Source organism: Dreissena polymorpha, chromosome 9 (genome assembly GCF_020536995.1).
Source record: "Dreissena polymorpha isolate Duluth1 chromosome 9, UMN_Dpol_1.0, whole genome shotgun sequence".
Classification (NCBI taxonomy): Eukaryota; Metazoa; Mollusca; class Bivalvia; order Myida; family Dreissenidae; genus Dreissena; species Dreissena polymorpha.
In genome coordinates, this window is record NC_068363.1 from 20246680 (window position 1) to 20259152 (window position 12473).

General features: G+C 35.8%; 1 protein-coding gene across 1 annotated transcript in view; it reads left to right on the top strand.

Moving 5' to 3' along the window:
* The first annotated feature begins 409 nt into the window (after nt 1-409).
* LOC127846649 (uncharacterized) overlaps nt 410-12473 on the top strand; it is a 61989-nt gene continuing 49925 nt past the window's right edge. Inside the window, exons 1-18 of the mRNA XM_052378085.1 lie at nt 410-548; nt 2729-2746; nt 3442-4002; nt 4192-4233; nt 4580-4795; nt 5403-5600; nt 6120-6269; nt 6870-6899; nt 7397-7534; nt 7944-8075; nt 8615-8641; nt 8845-8962; nt 9171-9313; nt 9565-9679; nt 10205-10344; nt 10995-11123; nt 11634-11663; nt 12269-12383. Coding sequence (XP_052234045.1) covers nt 488-548; nt 2729-2746; nt 3442-4002; nt 4192-4233; nt 4580-4795; nt 5403-5600; nt 6120-6269; nt 6870-6899; nt 7397-7534; nt 7944-8075; nt 8615-8641; nt 8845-8962; nt 9171-9313; nt 9565-9679; nt 10205-10344; nt 10995-11123; nt 11634-11663; nt 12269-12383 — 2363 coding nt within the window. The 5' untranslated portion in view covers nt 410-487. The remainder of the gene's footprint in view (nt 549-2728; nt 2747-3441; nt 4003-4191; nt 4234-4579; nt 4796-5402; nt 5601-6119; nt 6270-6869; nt 6900-7396; nt 7535-7943; nt 8076-8614; nt 8642-8844; nt 8963-9170; nt 9314-9564; nt 9680-10204; nt 10345-10994; nt 11124-11633; nt 11664-12268; nt 12384-12473) is intronic.

The window sequence follows — 12473 nt, forward strand, 5'->3', positions numbered from 1 at the left end:
TCAAGACTGTTTGGTCAGAATTGAAACCTCCTCGAATCAGCAGCCTTGTTTGAGCCAAATCTAAGGATTTTTAAGATATAGTATAAAGATAATAAATACCGGGGGTATTTCAGGGAAGAGGTGTTATAACTCATTACAATATCCCGTTTACAATGTTACCAGGTAGTCCATATTCAAAAGATAGTTACATATTTACGAAATGACATGAGATCTCATACAGAATTAGAAAAGTAATAACATCATGTTAACACATACATTTACATGTTTATATGTATACCCAAGATGTTTGAAGAGCCTATCTCTGACTTCACTCCTCTATGGGCATGTTAAGCACGTATCTGAGTGCGGGTCATTGTGGGATTGTCTTGAGCTAAAAACGCGCCTAATCAGTGTCCCTAAATGACCGGCTCGTGACGACTGTCGCCGGGACGTATAAAACCTGTCTGCGACCACTGCAACTGCATTTCGATTTTCGACGACAAGGAAAATGAAGCTACTCTTGGTAGCTTTCCTTGCCACTCTTGCCGTTCTGGCAAGGGCTAAGTCAGGTAGGCCGTGTTATTTCAATAATAATGTGAGTGCGGGAACTTATAATTACCGGTAGTACATCAGTTTAATGTTTTGGATAACCGTACAAGGCGTTCTTTTATTTAGGCTGTAATGAATGTAAGTAGACTCTAACTTATTTTCATACTTCCAAAGGCGCATTCAGACAGTTATTTAAAATCAAACGACGACTTGCTTATACAAACTTATGCTCGCAAACATATTTACAGTAGGCATGGAATCAATTAGTTGAAGTTAATTTGATACCACGTGTCAGGCAATACAGTTTCATACTACTATTTCTACATATTGCACATTATAACTCCGGAATAAATTTATTTAAAACTATGCCATATATTTAAATGCTTAATAATAACTTGATATACCGGTAAATGGTTGAAAAGTGGATTTGCTATTTGCATGTGCCAAAACAATTGTGACGAAACAATTGTGATCGGACTTCGAAATAATATTTTGTTTTATTATTGCTTAAACATTTACACCTATGCGTACGGTTGTTTACAGAAGGTAGAAATGATTATATTTTTGCAAATTTATTAAAATAATTTATAACAATTTATTATTTAAAAATGTGGATGGTATCTGGGTAACGATAAATGCGATTCTACGAAATATGTATTTAAATAAACGTTTCATTAAATTTTATATAGTATTTTCCTTAATTGTTTTAATTACGTCAGTTTTAAATAAATATTATGAATATGAATGGCGCCTTGGTCTGAATTGTTAAGTTCCGGTTGCTTTTGATAAGGCTTTAGACGTGGGAATAATGTTAACATTGCAAAACAAGAGCATGTGACTTCGCCAACTGCGGGTCTTCTCTGAGGGGTTATCTTCGTGTCTGTCAATTTGCGTTGCTTATCTCGCCTCGTTTGTCATGATTATGACCTCAGGGTCGTGCCTTAGAAGATGTATGCGGTGTCCTGAATCTGTCCTGGCTTAAATTGGAACTCAAATCGAAACCGATGTCGTAAGGGGCTGCAATGATTTTTTTGTCGTCTCGTCTGAAGACTATTTTGTTATCACGGCGTTGTTCCGCACTGCTCCGACAGACTTTGAACTAAATAAATAGCGTGACGTAACTACGTGCAGGTTAATTACTTACGGCCGGTTTGGGACTTGAACGCAAGACACCCTAGATAATAGCCCATCAATCTACCAACTAAAAATGTTGATAGTCCATAAAAAAGCAGACATGTTAAAGAATTTAATTGTTATCAATCTATTTGAAAGGATGAAATTATAACATTTCACGTTGGAAATTGAAATTAGTTTGTCGGAAAACTTACTCAGTTCACATGAACGGGCTTGTACATACTGGTCAATTGTACATTCAACGTAATGGTGTTTTGCAGCATATATTTTAATTGGTGGAAAATAACCCTGCACATTCTTCAAATTAAAGATATTTCACAAAAATTTTCGCGTATTTTCTGTTTAGGTCATAATACATCAAATAGTTCCCTATATAATTCAATGTAAAAGCGACAACTTTGAGCGAAAATAAATGCAACATTTTGCACATAGAGACCCCCATAACCATATTTTTTCTTAAAGGCCATTCTAAGCGGAATCGATTTATGCAATAAAAAAGGTATGTCATGTACAATGCAAGAAAGAACTTGACACAAATCAAAATCGACTGTTTTTGCAACTTTTTTTTCGGCCGTTTCTTAGTGGAATGTAACCTTTTCTACTGCAATGGTTTACTATAGTCTTCAAGTGTGTCATATTTCAGGGATTCAGTAGTGAACACCTATTCATGCCCTACCATTATCTCCGCAAGATAACACCTGAATAATGGTAAAAAGTGTAAAACAGGCCTTCCTGTCAACTATGATATTTTTTTAGAGAGTACAGCATGAAGCGATCATTTAGTGTATTGTAACCTTTACACTATTGTTGATATTATACATTAAGTTTCCCTTTGAAGGCTTTGCAAAGTTACAGACTTTCATATCAGCAGGTTAGTTTAAACATGTTATTTTATATTACTTTGATTCTGATTTAACAATCGACTTTATAGACAAAAATTATTGGGTTCCAGAGGAATTAAATAACTGATTGCGTCTTGTGCTAGTTATGCGGTTACAAAATAAAGTATAGAGTGACAGTAAGCCGATCATAGCTTTTAATTATTAAATTATATTTTTAATTGTAGATAAGAGACAAAGCGGCGGTAAGTGAACAATATTTTTTTGCAGACATTGCGAACATTTGGAAATTTTCAACATTTTTAATAATGTTATCAGTGTGATTGTTTAAGCGTGATAAAACCATTTTACTGGTTGGTTTGAATACAAAATGTTAAAGTAATAATTACGGTAAAAGTAATAATAATAATTCATGTAGAAATAATGGTGTTGATGATCATGATATGACCTGTGTATTACAAAAATGGGTCTTATGACATAATATTATGTGGTCAGTGTAGCTCCGGACCAGATTGCGCAATTGCTCAGTACATGTATGCCAAGAGCTATCATGTCCGCAATGAAGCCATGGAACCTTGTAGGATTTATAGGGGATATGGTAGCTCCTAACCTTTCCCAATCTATATATGGAATAAGACCCATTTTCACATGATGCATGTCATATAGTAATGTTGAATCATTATGATAACAACAAACTGATGAGGATATTAATAATAACATTTTATAATTACAATTATTTATAATTTATTATTATAATGATAATAACACTTACAGTTAAGTTATACTTTTACTACTAATAATTATAATGGCATTGAATTATTATTATTGGGAACATGATGATGATGATGGGTATCTGTAAACAAAGGGATAGTAGATCAACAGTGATGAAGATACATGTTATTTATTGTAACCATACATAAATCTTATTATTTGTTTCCAGGAACAACATGTGTACCACAAGACATTGTGTATATGGTAGATTCCTCTAGTTATGTGGGCGTTGCAAATTTTCGGTATCAACTTGACTTTATAAAGAACAACATAAGATACTATAATCTGAGCCCACAGTGCACGCACATCAGTGTGGTGACATACAGCTCTGGTGTGTATAACCAGTTCTACTTGAACCAGTATCACACCTTACAAGAACTCAACCGCGCCATTGATGGGATCCAGTACCAAGCTGGAGGCAGCAACACTGCCGATGCCATCAACTGGGTCTACCAGAATTCCTTCACTGCAGCCCATGGTGGCCGCACAGGTGTCCCCCACTACGCAATCTGGGTTGGAGGAAGCACCAGTGCTAACCCCTCTCAGACTGTTGCAGCTGCTGAAACAGCGAGGAATAATGGCATGAGTATTTTTGCTGTTGGCGTTGGCAACGGATACAATTCCGGAGAGTTGAGAGGAATGACGAATAGCGACAAGAACATGTTCACATCCCAGAACTTCAACGCCCTCAGCACTCTTGCTGAACCTTTGGCTATAAGAGTCAATGGAGGTTTGTGTCCCCGTTTTCATTTTGAATACTTTTGTTTGAAGACATTTATAGTCAGGACATTTTATTAATTTGTGTTGTTATTTTAGCATTAAATCTTTTCACCTTTTACATCAAATGTAAATGGGCATTAATTATGCACTCCAATTCAATTTAGTGGTTACTATAATGAATGTATTTCACTGATTTCAGCTGTTACACCTTCAACCAATCAAGGGATGGGTGCACCCAACTGTAAGTCTCAAATTCATGATATACATTCATAGTCCTAGCATTTTTGTAATCAATTATCAGCATTGAAATCCCTGTCAAATAGAAGGACATAAAATGTATCTTTAGAAGTTTGCTGTATCCTTTCAATACAGTCATGTGGTAAGTTAAATTCTTGAAAAATACTTTGCAGGTGCCTAAATTTTCTAGCACTCACAATTTAATATGGTATATTAATAAGGTATATGAAAAAAGAATACTTAAGTTATTTGTTGTTTGTCTTAAATCTGTTCAACTTTAGGCAATTACAATTCTATGGTAATAACTTCATTATCTGTATCTTGAAATAATTTATTATTTTTTATTGCAGCATGTCTTCAAAGGGCTGATATTGCTTTCCTGATCGACGGTTCTGGCAGTATTGGTTCAGCCAACTTTCTTAAGCTAGAGAACTTTGTGAAAGGAATTGTGGGAAAACTTGACGTTGCCCCGGACAAGACACACGTTGGAGTTGTACAGTTCAGCAACTACCCGAAACAAGAGTTCCCCTTGAATATGTACACCTCCAGACAGGATGTTATGACAGGTTTTTACAGTCTTTTTTCACCTTTTAGGAATATGGCCTGTCTCCCTTGTTTTGTGATAAAACCAGGGTTTTATTGCATTTTTGTGGAAAAAAATGTGCATATAGCAATAGAAAAAGAAATCCTTTGGTAAAATAAGCTCTTTGTGAAAACCAAAAGTATAGAATTTTTTTTTGTTGATACCTTTTTACAGCTTGTTATAAAGAATTAAAAAAAAGGTTGTTAAGCCCATATAAGATGATAAAACATTTTAAGTACTATTAGATTTTTTTCTTTTGCATTGCAATTTTATTGTGAGATAGCTAAAATTAAAAATTTAAAAATATTAAAAAATATAATTTAACTCTTTCCGTAAAAAGAGGGACACAATTTATAATGTTTTTAAAAAGGTGTTAATATGCCTGGTTTGTTAAAAAAGCATATCAATGCTATAGAATTGCAGTTTTAGGTTAATTTGTTCCAGTGTTTGACATTCGTTTTGATTTTGTTGCTAGCCTTAAAAAACTCCCTTCCAAATCCAAAAATTTTCATTGCTCTGCCCAAATTTACAAGAACTTGTGCTTGGTTTTGGCTACTGGAAAATTATTTTTGTTCTATTTTCCTTTCTAGGAATAGACTCCATGCACTACATGGGTGGTGGCACCAACACGGCTGACGGACTCAAGTACCTGCGCGAGCACACGTTCACAAGCACTTCTGGAGCGAGACCTAATGTACCTAGAATTGCCATCGTCATCACTGATGGACAAAGCGCGAACCCATCGGCAACTGCTGCAGAGGCCGACAAGGCTAGACAAGATCATATTGGTATGATTTATTTAGATTTCATTGTACATGCTTGATTATTCTGATTCCCAAGTCACATATCAAGCCCATTATTGTTTTAAATACAGACAATTCAGTTAACCATTTTCCACTCAGTGGCAAAGTGAAAATTGCTAAGTCCAAACAGCATAAAAGGAGAACAGCCTGTGAGTAACTCGCAGTCTTTTCAGGTTTTATGCTGTTTGCTGCTCATCAGTATCTAAGAGTTGGAAATCAAACCTTTGAAACTTTAATCTAGTAAGAAAGGTCTTGAATTAAAGTTAACTTTCTAAAGGACTGCTAATGCGTAAAAATATGTTTCTAAGTGGGAAAGGCTTTTATTGTGCATAGGGTGACACAATTATATGGTTTAGGTTACATTGTTAGCGCTTTGTTACGCTTGTCTATTTACAAACGCTGACCTGTTTTTAATAACTTGTAGTTTTTTCCATAATTTATAAATATGCTTAAGTGTAAGTGAAACTTGTGATTAATCTGGTATCTGACCAATGATATTTGTAGGACTCCTTGCTGTGGGTGTTGGAAATGGTGTCAGTGTAAATGAGCTAAATGCCATTGCGGACAACCCGGATAGTGCAAACACGTTCACTGTCAACAGCTATGACCAACTGGACAGCATCGCTGCTCAGATCATTCAGCGAGCATGCACAGGTACAATGAGGATTTTCATAAGATAATGTAAGGTGGTGAGAATGAACAGGTACATTGAGGATTTTCATAAGATAATGTAAGGTTGCGAGCATGAACAGGTACATTGAGGATTTTCATAAGATAATGTAAGGTGGTGAGAATGAACAGGTACATTGAGGATTTTCATAAGATAATGTAAGGTGGTGAGAATGAACAGGTACATTGAGGATTTTCATAAAATAATGTAAGATTGCGAGCATGAACAGGTACATTGAGGATTTTCATAAGATAATGTAAGGTTGCGAGCATGAACAGGTACATTGAGGATTTTCATAAGATAATGTAAGGTTGCGAGCATGAACAGGTACATTGAGGATTTTCATAAGATAATGTAAGGTGATATAAATTGTATCATGTACAGCTCAGAATTCACTGAAAAGTTTTGGATAAAAAGCAATGACATGTTGAATAACGTACACACTTGGGTATATTAATTTTGCAATAAAATTGTTAGTAAGAGACGAAAAGATGCCTGATTCCTCAAGTGAAGTCATAATTGTGATTTCTAGTACTGGTTTGATCTTAGTCTGTAAATTCATTGTTGTTTCTTTTTGTTTATAGTGCAAGCAACAGCACCTCCCCCTACTTCAGGTAAAAACAAAAATATAAACCTTAAAATTTCAAATTTCAATGAATACATTCAAATAAATATGGAAATGAATTGAATGCTCTTTATCCCGACCTTGAAAACACTGATCTGTCAGTTGTTGGTAATATCCAATGAACAATAAACACAGCACCTGCCTAATTTAAAAATAATTTGGCCGTGCTCTGTTGAAATGGTGTTTAATGCATGTGAGTAAAGTGTTGTCCCAGATTAGCCTGTGCATTCCACACAGGCTTATCAGGGATGACACTTCGCTTTTATGTTGTTTTTTTGTTTACAGAAAGTCTGTTCTAAGCAAAAAATTCAGGTTATGTGGAAAGTGTCGTCATGATTAGTCTGGGAAGACACTAAACGCACATGAATTAAACTAACTTTTCACAGAGCACGGCTCACTATTGAAATAGTGTCTTTGTAATATGTTTTGTTCAAAATAACTTTATGTGTATTTGATTGCTTTCTAACTTAATTGCACGCAATGTAGCCTCCAGTGTGACTCACCCTCCGGAACCGTGCCAAAACAAATTAGCAGACTGTGCAAAGTACGACAAGTCTGTGTGCTCCGGTACATACTTTGGTTGGGCAAGGGACAACTGCCCTCGATACTGCGGATTCTGTGTCCGTAAGTCATTTTATGCTCTTATGCTCTGCCATGTATGGCAATGTCATAAACTTTGTCCCTGTCTTGCTGTGCCATTTCAGTATGAATGTTTTAATAATGGAGTTGTTATATCACTTAAAACTGTCAACCATGAGAGAAAAGTATAGAACATCTTAAGGCTAAGTATGTTTAAATAATAATTGTGAATCGCATACTCTCTGTCAATTTTTCAGTTTTTAATCTATATATTGAGCCCAATCTGTTTTTTTTTCTATATTAAGCTGTCTACAATGAGCCCTGCTGTTTTGTTCTATATTTAGCTCTCTTCACAGAACCCTCACACATTAAGTCAATTGATTGAAACCCCTCTGGTTTTGTTCTATATTAATCCCTTTTCACGGAACCCTCACTGACTTTGTTCTATATTAAGCACTGTACACGGAACCCCCACCGCCATGTGTTGATAGTCTCTCCAACTGCCACGAGTTTCCGCCAAGCTCCTGTGTGGGCAACTTTACGGCGTGGGCTAAAGATAACTGCCGCAAATACTGTGGATACTGCGGTAGGTTTTCACAGATTTCAGACACAGAAGCACTGAAAAAAATTGAAATACCAAATATACCAAACTATATGAAACATTCCACGAACATGCAAAAAAATAATAGATTAACTTTGTAATGGTTTGCCAATAGGTGAAATATGTGAATTAGATTAAGCACACAACTCTAATTTATTGTAAATGCATGTGTTAGTTTTTGTCTGTGCTTAACCCTTTCAGTGTGGGAACCGAATTTTAAAGGCCTTTGCAAACAGTTTGGATCCAGATGAGACGCCACAGAACGTGGTGTCTCATCTGGATCCAAACTGTTTGCTATTCTGATAATATTCTTTGAAAAAAAATCGAAGAAAATGCTAATTTTAGAAATTCAGCAGACGACATTTTAGCAGACGACGAATTTCCCAGCATGCAAAGGGTTAAAGCAATATCATATGTATGGTGTTTGTTTTTGTCTATGCTTAAAGCAATATCATATGTATGGTGTGTGTTTTTGTTTGTGTTTAAAGCAATATCATATGTATGGTGTGTTTTTTGTTTTACAGATGCATCATCACAGTCTGTTGGATTCTGTAAGTGAATGTTTCTTCTTGATTGTTATCATTAGTCCAATTAATTAACACTTCATATATAAAACACAGCAAATTAAAAAAACTTTAAGTGAAAGTATGAACAAAAGGCCATGAAAACAAAACGCTGCAATGGCAACCTGACGGTCCATTGAGAAAGAAGATTGCTTTTAATCACAGGACAATGTATGTTCTTATCTTCCAAGATGGCAAGTGTTACTACAAGAACCAGGTCTACAAACAGGGCGAAACGTGGGATGATGGCTGTGACTACCAGTGCACATGCACAGACGGAGCCACTGGCAAATACCAGTGTTATAACAAGTATGTATCATATCACAACGAAATATGGCTGGGACTTTTTAATTTGAGCATTAGTAACTTTATACCAAGTTTTATTAAAAGTAATATTTCATCATTCTATGTTAAGTTGTATTTACTTTTTTTACAACAGACATGGTGTTATTCATGAAGTATTCATTATGTTGAAATTTTTTGTTGGTCGTTTACTTTTAATTGTGATTGTCAACAGGTGCCCCGTGTATTATGAGCTTCCCTCTCAGTGCACATTGGTGAAGGACGAGTCCAACTGCTGTCTGCAGCCCGTCTGCGACTTCAATCCCAAGATCAATTCCTTCGAGACAGTGAACCCAGGAAAAACTGTAGATGGAATTTGTAGGTTTCTCATTTGATTCGGTACATTTTAGTTCTGTTGTTCATAGATGAAGCTTAAAATATTCTTTTTTGAGACACTGAGCCCAGCTAAAGCTGTAGATTGAATTGGTATGTTTTCTTTTTTCAGTTTTTTTCTTGGAGAATTTTGAAAATTAATGGTGTTTTATTGTTGTTAATAAGTTTCACTACTACAAGTTTACTTATACACAAATTAGCGTTGGTATATCTACATTTCTGTGTGTCTGTTCCAGCTGTATGCAATTACCAGGGTACCAACTATTACCAGGGTCAGACGTGGAATGATGGCTGCCAGTACACATGTCAGTGTGTTGATGGAACCACAGGCTTATATAAATGCCAGACACTGTATGTAACATATGCTACTTGATTGTAGTCTTTCTGTCAAGCCAGTGTTTTAATATTGAGGAGTTTCAGTCATTTTGCTCACTTTAGCCAAACATAAGTCTTTTGGCCAAGAAAGTGTCGATTTAACGTTTTTGGACATTGCTAATGTGCCTCATTTGGGTTAAACATAATATTTAGCCTATTGAGATGTTGATACAATAGGAATATGAAGTAAACAAAACCTGTGATTAAGGTACTTGCTGTTGTTTTTTATCAGTTATATATATAAAGAATGTTTGTACATTGAACATTATCAGTTACCGGTATTACATGTTCAACAACCACTAATGAGGACAATGATTTGTTTTACCATACATTTAACACAAAGCTGAATACTTGGATTTGTATGACGCCCAAAAAAAATCCACAACATGTTGATGGCACAACCATTGAAGTTCATTGGTAATGAATGTAAAAATAGTCTTTCTTTTTGCCAGTAAATAGAAAAGATATCTTGGTCATGCTTATGTGGCGATATGTTTTCAGTTGCCCAACCTATCAAAACGTGCCCAGCTACTGCCACCTGGTTCAGAAGCCAGGAGAATGCTGCAGTAAACCAGTCTGTGAGTTTAAGACCCAGACTGGTAGCTTCAATGGAGTGGGATCCATCAGTGGACAGGGAACAAGTACGTTCTGGAACAGTAAAGTTTCAAATACCTTTCTGAAAACAAAGAAAGGAGCACATCCAAAGTACTTTGTGATAGATTAAGGCACATTTTGATGTATAAATCTATTTAACAGACGCCCTGTTATGGCTCTACCCTTGAAACGAATGTGAAAGTGTATATTTAGTATAAGCATAAAACATTAAATGCAGTCAAACTGACATTACCCTTAGAGGCATTTTGATGCATTTGATGTCCCAAAAAAATTAAATAAAATTAAAGACATTTCTTACTAGATTCAAGTTTGAAAGGCTTCATTTCCAAAACTTAAATACTGATGAGCAGCAAACAGCACAAAACATGAACAGACTGTGAGTTACTCACAGGCTGTTCTGGTTTTATGCTGGTTGCATGTTCACTTTGCTTTTGAGAAGGAAAGGGTTAAATAAAGGCAGGTTTAAGTTAACACTTTCAGTGCTGGTACCGAATCTTGAAGGCCTTTGCAAACCGTTTGGATCCAGATCATCAGGATCCAAACTGTTTGCTATTCTGATAGTATTCTTTGAAAAAAATCGAAGAAAATGCTAATTTTACAAATTCAGCAGACAACATTTTAGCAGACAACATATTACCCAGCATGCAAAGGGTTAATGCGTGAAATTGTGTTGCAGGCATATCACCTACAGCTCCCCCAGCCTGTGTGGATGCGCTGCCAGACTGTAACAGATATGGCCAGAATGCTTGCGTGAACTTCTTACCATGGGCACGTGACAACTGCCGAAAATACTGCAACCTGTGTGGTGTGTAGCCCACCTGTTCTTTAATATTGAAGCATTATTTTTGTATTATATACATTTGAAACAGCTTCAATCTCAATAATTTGCTGAATATTTCTAACATTAATATAGATAATCAAAAATGAGGTTAAATTGAGTAATTTGTTCTTTCTTTCACCAAAACTAAAAGATAATTGTTTAAGATGTTTCTTTAACATTTATAGCACAGTTGAAACCAAATGAGCCTTGTTCTGAATAAAAACTGGGCTTAATGCATGTGCGTTAAGTGTCATCCCAGATTAGGCTTTGGAGTCCGCACAGGCTAATCAGGGACGACACTTTCCGCCTTAACTTGATTTTTTTCGGTAAGGAGGGACTTCCTTGAAACTAAAAATACCATTAAAGCGGAAAGTGTCGTCCCTGATTAGCCTGTGCGGACTGCACAGGCTAATCTGGGACGACACTTTACGCACATTCATTTAACCCCTCTTTCACAGAACACGGTCCAAATGTATTTCCGCATTTGTGTTTCAGTGGGAAATGCACCTCAGCCTCAACCTACAGGTAGGGCAGCTTTTTTTTAGATGAGCCGCGTCGTGCGAAAATCGACCTTAAGCATTATCCAAACTGGAGTTCAGATTTGCCTCTGCATCAGTATTGTCTGTTTCAGATTCATATTGTCTGCTCATGAGATTAGGAAACTTCTCTGTTAAACTACTATTTACACTGAAAGAGAAAAAAGCACCATTTTAAAATGAATTGATATTGTTGGTGGTGTTGGCACCGTAGTTTTTAAAAGATACTTGAGTACTGGATTTTCCCAGCAAACACACTCGAGAGTGCCATAATATGCGTTACTCTGTTAAAGCCAGCCATTTGACAGAAATAGGTTTCAACTTAATAAAGTAAGGTATCAATGTACCATTAAACTTTAAAAAAAAATGTTTATGAAAAAAAAGGTCTGTATTAGATAAAAGTGAAATGAAGTCTGTTTTGGGTTAATTTTCTATTAACCTTTATGACCAGATTAAAATGCATGCTTTCAACATCTTTCTTATAAATAAATATTACAATAGTTAAGCTTTTCGTAGTTGAAATAAACTTAAGACTTGTTATACATGTATAATATCCTTTAATATCATACTCGGCACAAACAATTCCCGTTGTAGATGTCTGCATGTACAATGGTCAGGCCTTCCATCAGGGTGACTCGTGGCAAATTGCCTGTGACACTCTCTGCACTTGTGAGAATGCAGTTTATGGTTACTACAGATGCGTCAGCTCGTAAGTTAAATTATTTTGACTTTCACCAATCCCTGCCTTTGCCATTTATCAACAAATGAGAATGCTAATAATTTTTTAACTTTGATTTTC